Source organism: Myotis yumanensis, unplaced genomic scaffold (assembly GCF_028538775.1).
Source record: "Myotis yumanensis isolate MYYU_CA2020_CCGP unplaced genomic scaffold, mMyoYum1.0.hap1 SCAF_8, whole genome shotgun sequence".
Taxonomy (NCBI): Eukaryota; Metazoa; Chordata; class Mammalia; order Chiroptera; family Vespertilionidae; genus Myotis; species Myotis yumanensis.
The window spans coordinates 29563840-29583699 of record NW_027223759.1 but is presented as its reverse complement, the minus strand read 5'-3'; the positions used below and the strand labels follow the sequence as shown (position 1 = coordinate 29583699).

General features: G+C 42.3%; 1 protein-coding gene across 5 annotated transcripts in view; it reads right to left on the bottom strand.

The window, feature by feature from the left end:
* SP140 (SP140 nuclear body protein) overlaps positions 1-19860 on the bottom strand; it is a 69343-nt gene that overhangs the window by 23073 nt on the left and 26410 nt on the right. For 2 of the 5 annotated variants that reach the window (XM_070422350.1, XM_070422349.1), the window contains 10 exons: positions 19690-19800; positions 18087-18170; positions 17229-17312; positions 15391-15474; positions 12796-12876; positions 11611-11691; positions 8131-8217; positions 7812-7928; positions 6609-6662; positions 717-782 (listed from right to left, as the gene is read on the bottom strand). In XM_070422350.1, the coding sequence (XP_070278451.1) occupies positions 717-782; positions 6609-6662; positions 7812-7928; positions 8131-8217; positions 11611-11691; positions 12796-12876; positions 15391-15474; positions 17229-17312; positions 18087-18170; positions 19690-19800 (849 nt within the window). The remainder of the gene's footprint in view (positions 1-716; positions 783-6608; positions 6663-7811; positions 7929-8130; positions 8218-11610; positions 11692-12795; positions 12877-15390; positions 15475-17228; positions 17313-18086; positions 18171-19689; positions 19801-19860) is intronic. The other 3 variants (XM_070422351.1, XM_070422354.1, XM_070422352.1) reach the window with 3 other exon arrangements.

Below are 19860 nucleotides of genomic sequence, written 5' to 3'. Positions count from 1 at the left end.
AATAACCACAATTAACTTGTTCAAAGCATCCCTTTAGACTTTTTCTTTGCATATGTTACTATTTGAGTAATATTTTTTCATTACAATAGTTGAGTGTGTTTATTATTATGAATATGCACATATAGCTTAAAACACAAACAAAAAAAATAAACATTACTTATATTTCAATGACCAAATGTAATCACCGCATATATTTTTATGGATGAATTGTCATTGATTCTTCTATATATCTATATCTTTGCTTCTCTCTCTCTCTCTCTCTCTCTCTCTCTATATATATATATATATATATATATATAAATAAATATATATATATTTATATATATATATATATATGTTTATATCTATATACTGTTTACCACATGTACACCACACATACAGTCTGCTTTCTTCATTTAGCCTTCTTTGGAACATCTTTCTAACTTAATAAAAATGTCTTGACCCAGAAAGAAGCCATGTAGTGAGGATGGCAGTGTCTCTCTATTCGCCCTAGATCATTTAGCTCTGGTGGATTACATACATGTATGAGAAATAAACCATTTAGTTGAATCCACTGCATTTTCAGGCCTCTTTGTTACAGTGTCTTGGCCTATATCCCACCTGACATAGTATCTGGAAAATGAGCGTGACCCTCAGGAAGCTTCAGGATGCAAGGATACAATAAGCAGTGCCTCACTAAACTCAAAAGGTGTGACTACTTCATTTTGCTTACTTACCTTCTTGATGTATGTTTCTCTGCCGTTTCCTTTTGATTCTAAACCAGGAATGCCCTTTCTTTTTTTCTTCAAAAAGGAAGAGAGTAAAGTTAATTATTCAGACCATGAATATAATTCTCAAAGCCTCATAGTTCAGTCATGTTCGAGTACTTTTTTCAGACTTTGGTCCACAAAAAAAATGGGATAAAATTCTTAACTACCAGTGTAGCAGTGCAAGGTTGATTATGGAGTTATATTTTATGCTGCAAGGACTCAGAAGACAATAAGAGATGACCTTCATTTAAAATTATTCTTTAAAGTTAGAAAATAAACTCCTGCTGATGCCTTAGACAGACAACTACAGTAAGATAGCAATATTTTCCTTTTCAAGTGTTGATTCAAATGTACAATGGGGAAGCATACTCATTATTATATCCTTAAATAATATCATGGATCATATACTGGGCTAGAAGGCAAAGAAATGGTCTAGATTTCCAAGTGGAGTGTTCATAAAATAATCTCTGAGCTCTTACAGGTATAAAGCAGATCCTCTCACTTATATTTAATCTAGTGCCTAAAGCTCCTGGAGAACTTGAAGACCCACAGCAGGTTTTGTGTGATTGTGATTTTGCTTTCTCGTGAATGACATGAAAACATGTGAATGTGAGAAGACCATTGGTGCTGGGTAGAGATTGTGTCTTGTTATTATTATTAATAATATCATAACAGCCAGCTACTAGGTATTTACTGCTGAAAGTAAAAATCCATGGAGAAAGGCCTGTAACTCTCTTTCCCGAGATTCCCATTTTGAGGTGGGTCAACTCAACTCTAGGATTTACAGTGTAAGAAAGGCCTGAAAGCCTTGCTCTTCAAGTGGAAATGGTATATTCAAGAATGTGGGGATGTTGCCCAATGGCACCTAGGCTTTCTATTCTCCTTCACAGCCTGAAGCAAACATTGGCCTTGCAGGGTCCTCAATTCAGCAAGATCCCCCTGGTAGCTGGGCCTGGTGCCTTAATGCCTGGCTGAGCTGACAGCCAGTGTCCACTAAGCTACTGTGGCTGCTTGGCCTCAGAGCCAACTTTGCAGAACCAAAAGCAAATTTGGTCACTCCTCTGGTGGGCAGCACTCAGACAACTGGGCTTCTCTGCACGTGGCCTAGATGTTTTGTCGGCCAAGTGGAAAGCAACAGGCTGGCAAAGTTAAGATGCCTTTCTCTCAGGCATGACTGTAGAAATGAACTTGTGGTGCTGACAGACCAGTCTGGACCCCTCATGGAGATGCCTAAGTACCTGCTGACAGGCTGACACCATGATTATGATCAGGGACTGCAGCTGTGTGCCAGGCTCATGATTCCTGCTAACGTTGGACAGTTCATCCCATGGTCAGGGAGCCACATCACAAGGGGCTTTGCTCTGCCTTCTCCTGACACACTGATCTGGCCTCAAACCCCTCTTGGGGCTATAAGTGGTACATCAACACAGTGTACACTTCAACTTACAAAGAACTGATTCTGGCCACACCATTGTGACCCTGGGAACTCATGGGTGTCATGAACCCGGACGGCTGGACCATCTGAGTCTGACAATGGTATGCCCTTTATCAAAAACTACTCCCAAAGCACTGATTGTCTGACTTAACATTCCTCAACTCCTCCTGTCTACACAATTCTGTAAGGCTCTTTGGTCACTGAAGACAGCTGTTTCCAGAAAAGGATCAACTCCTGTCTGCATCATGATCAGGACAAAAGCAGTGAGGGATAAATGCTGTTAAATAGACCAATTCTAAAAATCCAGGATTCTGTTCTAACATCCCTGGGGATGATGTTTCCCTCTTTCCCCAACCAGCCTTGGAGTGTCTACGGGAGGCAGATTTAATTCTGGTTACACCTTATGAAAATGTCTTTTTCTACTTGTATCCGGTCCTTCTGTAAAAAAGGTCTGAGTGACAATTAAAGATGATTGGGAAAGAAAGATGAAGTTAAAGCCACTGGAATGGTACACACAGATTTTGTGGCACTGAAGGAAGAGCAAAGATCCAGGCATCTGAGGAAGGAACACCATACAACTTAAGACATTAGAGGGAGGGAGAGGCATTAATAATATCTATTCTTCAGAATTGTCCTGACTCCTTCTTCCAGGACCATGTGCATGGTCCAGCTCTCCCACCACGGAGATGCTGAGCCTGCCATTCAGCTCCAGACACAAGAAAACAGGGCTGGCCCCTGCATCGGTACATCCATGCAGAGCCCCTCTGAACATCAATGACTAGACAAGTAAATGGAACTGGGAACTATAAGGCTTACAGCCAGGACCCACACTGTCCATCTTCCTCCTGGTGGTGTGCATCACACTAGGGGGCTCAATAACTATAAAAGCTTCCCTTCCAGGTCACTGTGTGTGCCCTTGAGATGATACTTCTTAAGAGAAAGCCAGGAACTCACTTGCCTCCCTCATGCAAACATGGTGAACTGCAGATTAGGGTGGTCAATAGAGACCTACAGCATTTATGGTTTATGAAATATGTTAAATGGTGCAAGAAACAAATCAACTGAATTTAGCCCTATCCCCATTGGTCAGAATAATTGAAGTGGTTTGTGAGTGGTGTCTTCATGGGGAAATTTGCTCGAGTTTTCTGGGTGAGGTGGATTTGTTCGGAGGTAATTCTTGGGGTGGCATTTCCACATGCTTCTGAGTATCTAATGTGGCCATCAAGATCAGAGGGCAGATTCGTTTCCTGATCAGTATAAAATAGAGAACATCTCCCTCATTAGAAATATTCTGGGATAGTAAAGTTTTCCTTCTCCCTTCAGAGGAGATCTGCTTATAAATAATGTCTCCCTGAGGGATAAGGTTTGAGCAGGTTTACTAACAGCCTCCTTTTAAGGCAAGGGTTTCTGACCGGTAGAAACAGTTCCTGAAGCATTCTATTTCTCAGCTTGGCACCATTTTTGTGTGCTGTATAGCCCCAACTTGGGTTTTGGGGACAAAAGACTGATGTACCTATACCATGTCTCATAAAATTTATTTCTAGAAATTTATATGAGATATGAAGGCATGGAGCCACAGAAAGACTTCCAGAAGAATGTTCATTGCAGCTTTTTCATATTAGCCCCAAACTGGCACACATGTGCTCTTCATCATAGGAGAATATATACACAATGTTTGGTATATTCATACAATGTTCATTAACTGCAATCAAAAGGAAAAAGCTACTGATACATTCAGCAATGTGGTTAAACTCAAAGAACATTATGCTGAGTGCAACACTGCACCAAAAGAGAATATGCTCTAAAACCTTATTTATTCAAAGTTTGAAAACAAGCCAAATTAAGTTATCATGAAAAAATAAGAATAGGTCATTGCATTTTATGAGTGAGGGTTAAGGATATACCAAAAAGGCAGAAGGGCCCTTTCCAGGGTAAAGGTCATGTTCTGTATCTTGATAGGATTTGGATTACATAGGACAATGAATCTGTCAGAACACATCAAATGATATTCCCAACTTTATTACATTTCATTGTAAATTTATCTCGAAAAATTTTTAAAGGTAAGTTGGCAATATGTTAAATGTTTATAATGTCTTGTACATGATATACTCATTTAAAGTAAGGGAAATTAACAGTAGCAATAGATTTTTAAGATATATGATATAATTCTAAATGTGTTCATATATGCATAGAAAAATCTAGAAATATATATGCCACACTTACAAAGTTCATGTTTTACAATTAAAAACACATGCAAAGATGTGAGCATTTGAAAATACCAATTGCTATTTAAAAAGATGCAATCTAACATATAAAGGTGAAATATTCTTTTTTGTTTGTTTATTTTACAAAAGGTATTAGTTGTCATGGTTGCTGTAATAAATTATCATAAAATGTGTGGCTTTAAACAACACAAATTTATTATTTCATGGATCTGAAGGTCAGAAATGTAACACAAATCTCACTGGGCTAAAATCTAGGTGTCCACAGGGCTTTGTTCATTTCTGAAGGCTATGAAGAATAATCCTTTTTTTTTTCAGCTTCCAATTTCTTCATTCATTATCCCCTGTAGGCATCTTCAAAGCCAGGTGATTGTAGCTCTAATTATTTCATGTGTACATATCCTTCTCTGCACAGCAGGAAAAGTCTTCTCATTGTAAGAACCCATGTGATTTGATTGGGGCTACCAAGATAATCCAAGATAACCTCCCTGTCTAAAAATTCCTAAAACTCTCTTTTACCATGTAAAGAACCATATTACAGGTTCTAGGAATTAGACAGAGAGTTTTGTTTATGTCGGTAAATAATTCTCAAGAACCTTATAGATCTCCATGTATGTCATGGAGAATTGTTCCATAGACAAGAGCTCCTCCACAGATCTTTCCTACATAATTACATATCTATTTTTCAATCTCTGCTAAGATGGCTTGGGGGGACTTGTGAATCACACATTTAATTTCTTCCAAGAACCTTTTATGTGAATGAATATTCTGATCTTTTGTTATTTCTGAGGCATCAGCAAAAAGTTATTAAGCCATATTCTTGATCACTTCTACAAAGCACACTTTCCTGACAGTGGATCTTCTAATTTTAGCATCTTTTGCAACCTGAATAAGCTAAGAATTGTTCAGATCATCAAGTCCTAATTTTATGATGTTGCTGTTGAGTAGTTCTTCTATGGGTTTATCTCTTTCCTCACATATTTTACTCTAAGAAATAAAAACAAACAAAACAGCTGAGTCTTTATCACTTGCTTACTAATGTCCTTAGCTGTACACCCAAAAAGTTTTGCTTTCCACATATCTTTAGGAAGAATTTCACTAAGCTCTCTGCCTTTACTTAATAAGAATCCTCTTTCTCCAGTTTCCCAAAACATGTTGTTTCCTTCTCAGTCTTCACCAACCACGCCTTTAACTTCCTTATTTCTACTAACATCTGTTCAGCGTGACTTATGTATTCTCTAAGACAATATAGGCTTTCTCTCCCATGTTCTTCACCTCCTTCTGAGTCCTCACTAGTAGTCTTTGCACATTTCTACTAACAAGCTGCTCCAGACCATGTAGACAGTTTCTATCATTCTACTTAAAATTCTTCTCATTGCCCAATTTCTCTCTGTCCATTGCTCAATTCCTAAGCCACTTCCACCTTTTTAGGAATGTGTTATAGCTGTATAATAACCAAGATTTATATTGCTCATCTATTGTTGCCATACAAATAACCACAAATTTAGTGGCTTAAAACAATTCAGATTTATTATCTTACAGATATGTCAGTTAGAAGTCTGACAAGGGTCTAGATTGAAAGGGCTAAAATAAAGGTTTCAGTGGGCTCTCATTTCTTTCTGGAGGTGATAGAGGAAAAGCTATTCCCATGACTCTTACAACTTCTACATATAACCCATATTCCTTGTTCTGCTTCTCCATCTTCACAAAGATTGAATCTCTCTGTGACTATCTTCCTCTCGCCATATCTGAGAACAGTTCTTCACTCTAAAGCTCATTGATGATATTGGTGGCACCCAAATACCCAGGATATCCTCCCCTTTCAATGACCCTAGCTTTATTATATGCATAAAATCCCTTTTTCCATGGAAGAAAACACATTATATGTTCTAGAGATTAGGATATAAACAGGTTTGAATAACTATCATATTATTATCACTTATTTTTATTATCACTTATTATTGTAAATCTATAATAATAAAAGCATAATATGCTAATTAGACCAAACATCCTTCCGGATGACCTTCTGGACAAAGCCAGGGCTGTGAAGGAAGCCGGGGTCCCAGGTGCCAGAGGGAAGCCAGTGCCAGCAGCCTACTCTTGCACGAATTTTATCATTGGGCCTCTAGTAGTAATATAAAACTCTGGCATTAAAAAGCTCATTTTAACATCAAAATCAAGTAAAATGTAATGCGTTCTTACTTCTTTTCCTCTTGGGTTTTCCCAAAGTAGAGCTGTTTCCAAGATCCACATTATCTAGAAAATAAGAGGTTGATGTAAGGAAATAAGTTAATAACTAAAAGTTGACGATCCTAGGGTCATTCATACTACAGAAGGCTTGAGTTTTTAAAGATGTTTGGACTATCATTCTTCTCTTCCTTCTAAAGGGACTAAAAATCTTCTGAATTGAGAAGTAGGAGTCCAGGATGGGCCCACGGTCTTCCTTTAGTTCTCAATAGGATCTTGAAAAACTCAATTAAGATACTTCTTAATTGAAGCATCTCTGTACTTCAATTAATTCAGGGACAGAACCAGTTATCCAATTCTGACTAGGTCTAAAGATATTTTTGTGAGAATTAAATAACATCTTATGTACAAAAGTTTGTAGGAAAACAATATATAAATTAGTGACATGCTGGAGTACATCCATCAAAAATATGTGCTGGGTTAAGAGCAGTTGATCTGAAGTCTTTCCTACTGACAATTAAATGGCAGGATCAGTTATCTTTAAGGTCTTTCTAGGGTTGTGAAAAAAAAAAATGACACTATTATCTACTAGCAGAAGATAGTATCCCTTTTTTTGGATTCCGGGTGGGACTGGGATGGAAATCACTCTATAAATACAAAATCTATTACTAATATACTAATGTAGTAAACTAGATACAGTCATTTTAAGAGTGTAATCTACACTAATAAAAGAGAAACATGCAAATTGGTGTCACTCTGCTATGCCCACCAGCCAATTGAATGAGTATGCAAATTAACCCAACAAAGATGGTGATTAATTTGCATATGCGGGCACAGAGTGAAGACTGAAGGCTTCTACCAGACTGAAGACTGAAGACTAAAGAGGCTTGGCTTCTCCGCTGCAGCCGGACCAAAGGCCTGGGTCCCGGGTGCCAGAGGAAAACTGGTGCCGGCAGCCAGGGGAAGGAAGGCCTATTGCACGAATTTTTGTGCAATGGGCTTCTAGTTCTACTATAATCAGCTATGTAAAGTCAACAGGGCTTGTCCCGTTTATAATGAGACATGCATGTTTTGCCTCCATGCTGTCCCCAAAAGGGGCAGGTTGAGAAAATGCCGAGAACAGGATAGTGGGATGGACTGTAATACCTGTCACACTCTACCTGGGGTCTATGTTGCCTGTAGATCTACCCTCATGACTTGACCTTTGGACAGTCTTACTTATTGTGTCACATGCTTCACTACTTTCAGTCCTTGCTTCCAGACTTCCTGGCATATCGTTTGAGAAGCACATAACACAGGCATACTTATCATTTCCACCTGTTGGTAGCTCTGCTCCTGGAACAAAATTGTGATTTATGAAGACCTTTCATTTGCCCTAGGACCTTCTTTTATGTAAATTTGTTGATCCCCATTTTCTACTGATTCCTTCAAAATCTTCCATTGATCCACCCTATATTTGATTCTTCCTTTAAATCTCCTATTTTTCTCTCTTGTCATTTCTCTTTATCAGAACTCTGTTTCTTTAAATCATGCTTACCTTGTCCATCACAGGGTAGTGGGCTAGAGGTAAGCTCTTCAGATTCTCCTTCTCTACCCATTTGGGGAGCTTCTAGTTCACCAGATACTAAAGAAAAATAAGAAATTTACAGTTTATAAATCCTGAGATAGTGATTAGGGAAGAGTTCCTGGTGCTCTCATGCAGCACACTAATATTCTGAGCTAAGATGAGCTGCTTCCTCAGAAAAAATATACCTGCTCCAATAATCACACTTGAGATCCCGCAGAGCCATGATTTTCCTATCTTTTACGCCTTATTCTGCTTCCTGTACTTTTATTTTTCTACTTGCAGCCTTAAGAGAAATAAAGATTATATTTTTTCAGGAAAAAACTAACTGTTCTTTGAAAGTTGTATAAGTATCTACCAGAACCACTTTTAAACTCATGCCAATTGACTAATGACTGCTTACATCACCAACCACATCAGTTGCAGCCTTACACTAATTGAAAATCAGCCAATTAGCAACAACCACACTCCAGAAAGCCTGAATCTATGGCTAAATGCTAGTCTGTTTATAATCACTCCTATTTCTGAAACTCTGCAGTCCCTGAACTACAAGTTTCCCAAAACTCCACATAAAATCAATAGTTTCCATTTTTGAAGAAACAGTGTCCAATAAGTACACTGCCTCCTCCTACTATGTGCCTTGTTAAGCAAGAAATAAGTCCCTCTTTTAGCTTCAGATATTGTATATAGACAATCCCTTCACAGTGGAGATCCCACCAAGATCACCTTAAAGACTTCTGCTTAGAAAGGCCCTGCGGCACCCTTGAACCAATAGGGGTAAATCCTCAGTCTCAACAACTACTTGAGCTCTAAGCAGTTTCATGAGCTCTTATTCCTGAATTTATCTTATTATTTAATGATGTGTATGCAATTAGATGCAAAGTAATTAGTTGGAAATTTGCTTTGGAGGTGTACCATTTAGCAAATTTTTCGGTAATGTGCTTATTCTTTTACTATTTCATTTACTCTCTCTTGTCTATTTGTAAAAAGTCTATTTCACATGTATTTGTTCTTTATTTTCCTGTGCTTCTTGAATATTAGAAATGATCCAAAGCAAATGGAAGGAGTCATAGACCTGATAAGTCCCTTATCCAAGCCAGTCCAAGGACTAATTAACGGGTATAGGTCCATTAGACAGTAGTCAATTTGTACAAAGATATCTGGTCATTTTGTCTTGATTCGCTCACCAAACTTTTCATGAAGGCACTTGACATTCTGTCAAATGGTAAAGAAAATAATTTTGTTTAACACATAATCTGAGGTCAATTATTATCATATGATTGACCATATATCTCTTTTTAAATCTCTGCTTGGTAGATGAGCTCAGTACTCCATTTACATGCAGGACACCATTCACACTTATGATTGAATGTTGTGGCCTCCTTGCTATTTGTCATGAGCTTGTCTTTGCCAAAGCTACTATCTCCCACTGGCAGAACTCCACTTCCTTTTTGTACTCTCACTGTGATTCTAACTGTGGCACATCCTATATAATAAAAGGGTAATATGCAAATTGACCCTAACAGCGGAACGACCAATTGCTATGACACGCACTGACCACCAAGGGCAGACGCTCAACACATAAGCTGCCCCCTGGTGGTCAGTGCACTCCCACAGGGGGAGCTCTGCTCAGCCACCAGCCAGGCTGATGGCTGCAAGCGCAGCTGTGGTGGTGGGAGCCTCTCCCACCTCCTTGGCAGCACTAAGGATGTCTGACTGTGGCTTAGGGGAAAGGCCCTAAGCCATAGTAGGACATCCCCTGAGGGCTCCCAGGCTGCCAGAGGGATGTCTGACTGCCAGCTTAGGCCCCATCCCCCGGGGAGCGGGCCTAAGATGGCAGGTGGACATCCCCCGAGGGGTCCTGGACTGCAACAGGGTACAGGCCGGGCTGAGGGAAAACCCCACCCGCCTCCCGCCGAGTGCACAAATTTTCATGCATCAGGCCTCTAGTCTACACTAATAAAAGAGAAACATGGTAATTGGCGTACGACCGCTACCCTTCCCATTGGCTAATCAGCATATCCTTATGCAAATTAACTGTCAGCCAAGATGGCGGCCGGCAGCCAGGCAGCTGGAAGCGAACATGAGGCTTGCTTGCTCCAGGGACTGCAGACTCCAACGTTCCCCGCCTCACTTGCCCGCCTCTGAGCTGGCAGTTTGAAACATTCTAACAAATATAGGCCGGGATCTCAGAGCTGGAGTTATACATTGTTTCGATTATAGAACCGAAACAAACCAGATACCTGCTCTCAGAGCTAGAGCCAGAGCTAAAGCTGGCCCAGAATAAAATAAAAAAAAAGGAGCCGTTGGGAGCTTCAATCAACAACCGCCAGCCTGAAAGAAGCCCTCAGCCCCTCACCCAGACTGGCCAGGCACCCCAGTGGGGACCCCCACCCTGAAGGGTGTGTGACCAGCTGCAAACTGCCATGATCCCCTCACCCAGGCTGGCCAGGCACCCCAGTGGGGACCCCCACCCTGAAGGGTGTGTGACCAGCTGCAAACAGCCATCATCCCCTCAGCCAGACTGGCCAGGCATCTCAGTGGGGACCCCCACCCTGATCCAGGACACCCTTCAGGGCAAACCAGCTGGCTGCCAGGCCTCTATCCTATATAGTAAAAGGGTAATATGCCTCCCAGCACCGGGATCAGCGGAGCCACGAGACCTCCTGGCACCGGATCAGTGTGACGGGTCAGCGCCCAAACCCCCTGATCGCCCTGTGGCTCTGTGTGTGACAGGGTGTGGCGTCCCAACCCCCTGATCGGCCCTGCTCTGTGTGTGACAGGGTAGAGCCATAACCTCCCCATCGGCCCTGCCCTGAGTGTGACAGTGGCGGCGCCCCAACCCCCTGATCGGTCCTGCTCTGTGGGTGATAGAGGGCGGTGCCCTAACTCCCCTATCGGCCCTACTCTGTGCATGACAGGGGGGAGCTCCCCAACCCCCTGATGGGCCCTGCTCTGTGCATGACAGGGGGCAGCGCCCAACCCCCGATTGGCCCTGTGCTGTGTGTGACGGGGTGGTGCCGCAACCTCCCCATCGACCCTGCCTTGAGTGTGATAGGGGGCAGTGCCCCAACCCCCCAATCAGCCATACCCTGAGCATGACTGAGGGTGGTATCGCAACCTCCCAATCCGCCCTCCTCTGTCTGTGCATGACAGGGGGCCGCGCCCCAACTCCCCAATCAGCCCTGCTCTGAGCCTGACCAGGGGCTGCACCTAGGGATTGGGCCTGCCCTCTGCCACCCGGGAGCAGGCCTAAGCCAGCAGGTCGTTATCTCCCGAGGGGTCCCAGACTGCGAGAGGGCACAGGCCGGGCTGAAGGCCCCCACCTTCCCCTCCCTCCCCCCCCCCCCCCCCCGCCCCCGAGTGCACTGGGCCTCTAGTATCTTAATAAATGACAAAACTTCACAGACAGTGACTTTGGGTTTCAATGGGAAACAATCTCCCCTTCCTTACCTGGCTCACATCTGGGTGGGGAGCTCAAGTCTTCCTCAAGCTCTTCTCCATCACAGGGCTCCCAAGAGGCATTATTGCCCACTGCAGAAAGAGTTGAACTCCCTCAGAGGTCTCACAACCAGGAGAAAATGGGACAGCTGCTCCAAGGACCTCGCCTGAGATCCAATCAAGCCCTGGTCTGCCTCTGTTCCCATCTCATTCACCTCCCTTTCCTGCTCTCTGCTTCTCAGTTACCTATAGACCTGTCTCCAGACATTTCTCCTCTGCACGAGGGGTATATTTGTGCATCTTTGATTTTGTGAGCTCTGCTCCCACTGACTTCTATCTCGTTGCTTTTCTATCTTCTTTTTTCCTCAATGGTGATCTTGATCTCTTCTTTTCAGCTTATTTTCTCTAGTTCTATTCTCCCAGGTCTCTCCAATCCCTACACCAGAATCTGGTCCTTGGCTCACTGTCTGGATTTCTTCCCTCCCTACTGACATGCTTTATTTGTGAAGTAGAAGTGTCTCGGCATCAAGTCTTGTTCTTTCCCTGGGAGCCTGCAAGTTCCCCTTTGGAATCTGACTGTGTCACCACATTAACCCCCACCAGCCTCCCACAGCCATCATCTGTAGTGAAATACTTGGGACATGGGTCTCTGCTTATCCTCCTACTTTGATCTTGGGGGAAACAAGTATCCCATTTCCTTATCTCTAAGGAGGGACAGTAACAGCTTCCCTGACTAAGTCCTAAAGTTTGTGAGGAAGTCACATTTGCCCAAGTACTTTGAAAGAAAGAAGTGATATGTAATACAATAATTTTATGAAGAATATGAGGAAGAAAAACAAATTTGATCTTGAGACTCATTGGTTGTTGTTTTTAACAAGCAGATCTCAGAACCATGTTTCTTTTGAAGCCTACCCAAGGTTACAGCAACATACAAATATTATTATTAATCACTAAATAAACACTACATTTTAATACTTTATATAGAAAATAAAGGTGGGCAGGGTTAAAATCACAGTATTGAGTCTTTAGTATCAATAAGAATAAAGAAAGTGAAAAGTGCTATCTTTCCTTGGTATTCATCTACCACAAAATGAATAGGTAACACACCTATTCTAACACTAAGAGTCCTCCTGTTCAGCTCTGGATTCAGCCTCCTGACACCCTACAGCCAAGGGCTAGCAATGCCCCCTTCCTTACCTGGCTCACATCTGGGTGGGGAGCTCAAGTTTTCCTCGATCTCTTCTCCATCACAGGGCTCCCAAGAGGCAATGCTGTCCTCTGCAGAAAGAATTGAACTTCATCAGAGGTCTCCATATACAACCAGGGGGAATCATGGCAATTAAACTCATAGTGAACATGTAGGAAGCTCAGGTATCCCCTAACTGGGACTGTCCATGTCCTAGACCATCCTGGTCTGTCCTTTGCATTCACCTATCTTGAAGATTGGCCCTCCTCTATCACTGTCCCCAGAGGCTGAGAACCATCCACTGGCTTCCTCCCTTCAGTGCATCTAATCTTCTACTTCTTTCCCAGCCCCATTGCCTTTGCACATTGTTTCTGTCTCCACCCTGTTTCCTGCTGCCAGTGTCACTAGATGCTTCTAATTGTTCATGATGTGTTTCTGTTTCCCCTGCTCCTATCTCTTTTTCTCTTGAGCTCCTGACACTGCTTTTTGTTGACTTTTCTCATCTCACTTATCTCTGTCTCACTCCCTTTCAGGAAAGGCATCCTTGAAATAGTATAATATAACCTGATCAGGGAATGGGATAAGGAACAGAATAAGCCAAACAGTACCACCCAACAAAAGGAAGAGTTGTTCAAAGGCCCACATATAAAAGAAAGATCAGAGCATTGCAATAACTGAAAATATTTATACTTTCATTGGAGATGAGGCAGAAGTCATAAGTTGGAGCTCCATGATGAATGGAAGGCAAAGAAATGCCCAGGAAGAAGGAGAACTGATTTAATCCAAGGGAAACAAAGGTCACCAGGTTTATGTGGGAAAATAATATGATCTGATTTACATCTTGCAAATAGCAATCATGCTAAAGTGAAGAAAATGGGTGGGCTGGGAGCAAGAGAAATGGGGAACTCCACACCCAGATGTGAGCCAGGTAAGGAGGAGAGGAATCCAACCCTGGAGAAGGAGGAGTTTCTGTCTCACAAAATAAAATGTTGGTTTCAATCTTGGAAGTGTCAGTTCCTGAAAGACATACAAATGGACAAGGTCTTGGGATAAATGCCATCAGTTCATAGATTGATGACCTTGGGAGAAAGGTCTGCTTATCAGACATACTCTTCAGACACATTCTTTTACTGGAGAGTAGCTGAGGATGCCAGGGAGAAGAGCATTATTCTGAGTATGTTATGGGAACTACTCTATCTGGGGAGACCTTAATCTGAAAACTCACTACTGAGATGCCCACTTTTACTGGCAGATGCTTCTGTTTAGTGACTTGTACTTGAGCCTTATAGGATCCCAACTCCTCTCCTTTCTTCCATATACAGCAGTTTTCACTCTTTGTTGATTCTAAAACTATTTTGATAGAACTCTTCCTCTCACATAGTTCCCTTTGTGCTTCCTTCCACATTACTTTATTATTATTTTGGGTATTTATTAGCCTCTCTATGTAATTTTTCTGGTTTTTAATCTCTGTATCTCATTTCTTTATTGAAATTATACCCTTTCTACTTTGTCTGCCACTTTCTTCTTTTCTATCTCTGAGTCTGGATGCCTGTAAAAATTCCCATTATCCTATCTAATAAACAGGTAATATACAAATTGACCATCATTCCAACACACAAGATGGCTGCCCCCATGTGGACACAAGATGGCCATCACAAGATGGATGGCAGGGGAGGGCAGTTGGGGGGGACCAGGCCTGAAGAGGAGAGCAGTTGGGGGCAACCAGGCCTGCAGGGGAGGACAGTTAGGGGCGACCAGGCTGGTGGGGAAGGGCAGTTAGGGGTGACTAGGCAGGCAGGGGAGGGAAGTTAGGGGCAATTGGTATGGCAGGGGAGCAGTTAGGCATTGATCAGGTTGGCAGGGGAGTGGTTAGGGGGTGATCAGGCTGGCAGGCAGATGCAGTTAGGGGCACTCAGGCAGGCAGGGAGGCAGGCGAACAGTTGGGAGCCAGCAGTCCAGGATTGTGAGAGGGATGTCCGACTGCTGGTTTAGGTCCCAGGTTGGAGAGGGTGCAGGCTGGGCTGAGGGACACACACCCCCTCCCCCCGTGCATGAAATTCATGCACTGGGCCTCTAGTTTTATATATTTTCCTCATTCTCACAGGTCCCTTCTCCCAAACTGACAAAAATTCTTCCATTTCACATGGACCACAATGCCAGGGAGCCTTCCCTAATCAGTTCTATCCTAACAGTCTAAAGAGCCTTTTAAAATTGCAAGCCTCTCAATCATTCACAAAACTTATTTCTGTGTTCCTGGTATTTCCAGAAGTAGGCTGAAAATGATCTCCTTACCTAATTTGCCATAACCTGCTGCTATCTTCATTTTGCCTGCATTTAATAAAATTGTCCAGGCAAAGGCCCCAGCCTGCCTTTGGCATATTCTGTCTTTCTCTGTTCTCCATGAAGGGATCCCCACTCCTCCCAGTAGCTGAGCTCACCTTTACTCTTTGTCTCTCTCCTAGTTTGGAGAAAGCAAAGCAGCCCCATCTGTATGAATGTGAAAATGAGGACGAAGATGGGAGGTTGGGAAAAGGGGAGATTTTTTCCCCCTGCTGACCAGAAGACAAAGATACATTGAGGAAGCTGGGAATTTAAATCATAATTACCTTCTCCCTCAGCAGGTTGTAGGCTGAGCACCTTCTGTACTTCTCCTTCATTCGTCATTTCTGAAGCTTTGGGATCACATGTCACTGCAGAGAAACAAGAACATGATGGACCCTGGAGGGTGATCAGAAATGGACCTCAGGGTGTTTTTGCCCACCATGATGAGGATGTGGTGAGTCTGCCCCAAACACGGGTCCTGAGAGCCATGCCATCTTGTTCTGCTTTTTTGCCATCATATGACACCTCCTTCTCTCTGATTCTGGTCCTTCCTACAGCTTTGCATCCATGCATTCCTGTTTTCTCACTGTGCATTGTTTTGATAGTCAGCTTTTTCTCTCCATCTCTTCTTTTTAGGTCTAGTTTTTGGCTTTTGTTTTTTCAGGGATAGCATGTCATTTCTTCAATTATGTTTTCTATCTCTCTGATTCCAGATCTCTCTGAGCCCAGGTGGTTGGAGCATTCCTATATGCTCTCTCAGGGGTTTCCCTTCCCTACCCAATAATATTATTATTTTTTCCTTAATTAAGGTCTTACATTGGAATCTGGGTGTACTACATGGGAACCTGCAGAATTCCTAGACTTCCTGATTCTCTTCTGACCTGCCCTGAACACCTGCAGGCTTCCTTAAACTGTCACCCTCAGTGACACACCAGGAACTCTTGTGCCACTCTTCCTTTTCTACTTTGACCTTAAAAACTGACCTGCATGACTTTCTGTGCTTTATTCCCTTGTCCATAAAATAGAGTTACAATAATTTGTGTGTCTGTGTCTTAGGTTTTGTAAGATTAAAGGTCTTGCACAATCCAATAATCTGATGGAGACTGTCAGAAACCTTGCATCCTTGTCTTCCACACCTGTTCTTTCTCATTTTCACCTGTCTCTGCTTCTTCTATTTCTACCTCTGATTCTTGCTGATGGAATCTCTTGGCACTTCTCTTTGTCCCAATTTGTTTCTTTTACCATGTCTGCTCCCACCTCCTTTTTTTCCTTCCTGCTTCCCTAAGCCGTGTGTTATGTCTTTTTCCTGTCTGATTCTGCAGCTTTCCAGAACTATCAGTCAGAAAAGGCATCTTTGAGATAGTATGTAATTTCCACATAAATTTATCAAATTAGTGAACAGAATGGAAAGCATAGTGGGGCAAAACAAACAAACACTGGTTCCAGACACAGAGCTACATATGTGCAAAGGCTCAGATGAGAAAGAGTAGTCAAAAAATCAAAATTCCTGGCTTTTTACCCAAAGTTTTGAAGTGATAGCAGGAGAGGCAGGAAAGGAGAAGAAAGAATTGGTCTTTCTCTATACCAGTGGTTCCCCACCATTTTTTTTGGCCATGTGCTACCTAAGCATCTGTAAAGTCCTGCTGCCTCTCCTGTGACCTATGATTCTTATTATTCAAAAAGTGAACTCATATTCACATGGAGGAAATCTAAAAGTCCATTAACTTGGTCTAAACAAGCTTCCAAAAAACATGGCATCCATGAAAGAGAAAAATAAAAGAACAAAAAGAAAGTTGAAGTACTGAGGAAGAAATCACTAAGAAATTGTTTAAAAAAATAATATGAAGTGATATGAAAAAATAGCAAATAAAGTTTAAAAACATATAATAGAGAACTGAAATGCATAAAAATGTCACAATATATATTTATATACTGTATATGAGGCCCCAAGAACCATAAGAAATGCAAAAAATCCACTGTTAATAACTCACTCTCAAATTGCCCCCCTTAAAAATAAAATTGCCCCCCTGTGGGGCGTGTGCCCCACGTTGGGAACCACTGCTCTATAATGACAAGAAAGTCAAGCTTTAATTACAAAATAGAGCATTTAAGTACTAATTACCATCTCCATCATAAGGCAGTAACTTGGGCATTTCTTCTATTTCTCCTCTTTCATCCATTTGTAGATCAACAAGTTCCAAGGGCACTAAAGAGAGAAACAGGACCATGATGAACAATTGAGAGTCACCTGAACTCTACCTTGACGTGGTCATGTCCAGAGTGCATCAGAGCTCTGATGTTCAGAGTGTGGGAGAACTGCTCCTTGGGGATAAAAGTATGTTGCACCAAACAAGCTTTGCTCTGCACCCCTGAGCACTTTGCTAGGCCCGTTTCCCCTTTCTCCTCTTTTTTATCCCTCTGACCCTATTTCTACACATTGCTGCATCTGCACGACGAGGCTATTTGTGGATCCCTTTGACTATAACTTTCTATCCCTGACTTCTACCATCTCTGCATTTCTGTCTTCTTCCTCCATGATATTCTTCAGCTTTTTGCTCCATTGTATTTCTACTTATTCTTTTAACTCACTTCCTCTTTGTTTTTCCTATACATACTATTTCATTATTTCCATTCAATCCCTAAAGAGTGAGTTTAAAATTCTCTTTCTTCCCAAACTCTAAACTGGTAGTATTTAGATTTCATATACATTTAGATCAAATTCAGCTTAATTAGACAACTCCATTGGATTCCACAAATCTACACATTTATTATTTTCTGCTCTTCAATTGTCCTTCCAGGAGACCCTTCATTAAGGTGCTTACTCCTCCTTTCCTCCTTGCCTGCACATGCCCAGGGAGAGCAACCAGAGAGAAAGAGAAAAAGTATGAGTTTATGTTTGAGAGAAGGAAGGGAAGCTTCCCTTGTATATAGAAAGTCAAACAAATATAGTGAGGTATTTAGTCATTTACAGCATGATTACCTCCCCTATTGACTGGAAGCAGTTTTGGTATCTCTTCAGAATCACCTCCTCTAGTCCTTTGGAGAGCTTCGTGCTCACAGGAAACTGAAGAGAAACACGGAAATGACCAACCAGTCATGGTGACCTGGGCATAGACTCAGAGAGCTCAGCCGAATTCTGGTGTTCAGCACTCAGGTGAGCTTCTCCTTGGGCAAAAGGTACAGTTGCTCCTATAGCCTTACTTTACCTCTTTTCCTTTGTGTTTTCCCTCAGTCACCTCATTTTCTGTCACCACACACTTTGTTTCTGCACCATGAAGGATTGCTCACCTCCTTGACTTTCTGGCTTTCCTCTCAGTCCTTTATTTCTTCATTGCTCTTTATCACTTTTCCAGCTCATGGCTCCCTTTTTCTTTTTAGCTCTCTTGCAACCCTCATGGCAAGTTCCTTCCTACCATCTCTTTCTGCTTTTCCCTGTTCTTGCCAACAAAATATACTTGTTGAATGACAGTCTCCTTGCATCAGGCTCTGTTTCACTCCCTTGGTACCTGCAGACCTTATGGTTCTCCTAAATGAACTCAGCACAGATGACCCTGGTTGCCCTGACCCTTTGTCAGCCCCACATGACCATAACCACATGGAGTCATCAAGGATTCTGGTCCACCAACTTGCTTGACTAATTTGAAATAGTAAAAGGCCCTTCTATGTTTCAGATAAAATGACATCTTGTTTGCCAAAATTCTTTGAAAAATTAAATAACATAATCCAAAACTTTTGATAAAAATTATAATTTCGATTTGAGGGCAATTGATCTGAAGGACCATGTTTCCTTTGAGGGTTTTCCAAAGTTAGGCACAAAATAATCCTATATAATAAAAGTCTAATATGCTAACTGTCCAGTTGTCTGGTCGTCCATTCAACCAATCAGAGTGTAATATGCTACTGATATGCTAAGGCTGCTCAACCGCTCCCTATGATGTGTACTGACCACCATGGGGAAGACAGTTGACCAACTGATCAGTTGCTATGACATGCACTGATGACCAGGGGGCAGATGCTCCAACCGATAGGTTAGCTTGCTGCTGGGGTCTGGCTAATCAGGACTGAGGGAGATGGGCCAGACACACCCTGGAGCCCTCTTGTAGTCCCTCCCCAGCTGGCCAACCTCCTGTGTCCCTCCCCAGCCCCAATCATGCACCAGTGGGGTCCCTTGGCCTGGCTTGTGCCCTCTCACAATCCGGGACCACTCAGGGGATGTCAGAGAGCCGGTTTCAGCCTGATTCCACAGGCCAGGCCGAGGGAGCCCACCGGTGCATGAATTCATGCCCCAGGCCTCTAGTAACATTATAAACAAAGAAAATAATACTTAGTTTTTATTCTGTAGTGAAGAGAAAGGATGGGTAGGTATAAATTCAAGTCTTTAGTATTAATAGATATAAAAAGCACCTTCTTTCTTTACATATTTGCACTGGAATATACATTTAGAAACATTAATATGACTCATGAAGTTTTTGGCACACTGAATCTTTTAACAGTGGAGTGTGTTCACAATTTGACGCATCAGGAAATGCCACTTCTGAAGTTAGCCACCTGCAGCCCAGAGCTGCCAATTTCCCCTTTCTTACCTGGTTCATGTCTCTGTGGGGAGCTCAAAGCTTCCTGGGGCTCTTCTCCATCACAGGTTACACAACAGGCCTTTCTGTCCTCTTCAGAAAGAATTGAAATCCCACTGGCATCTCAATTTATGACCAAGAAGGAATCACCACAAGAAAATAACAAGAAAACCAAGAAGGTTG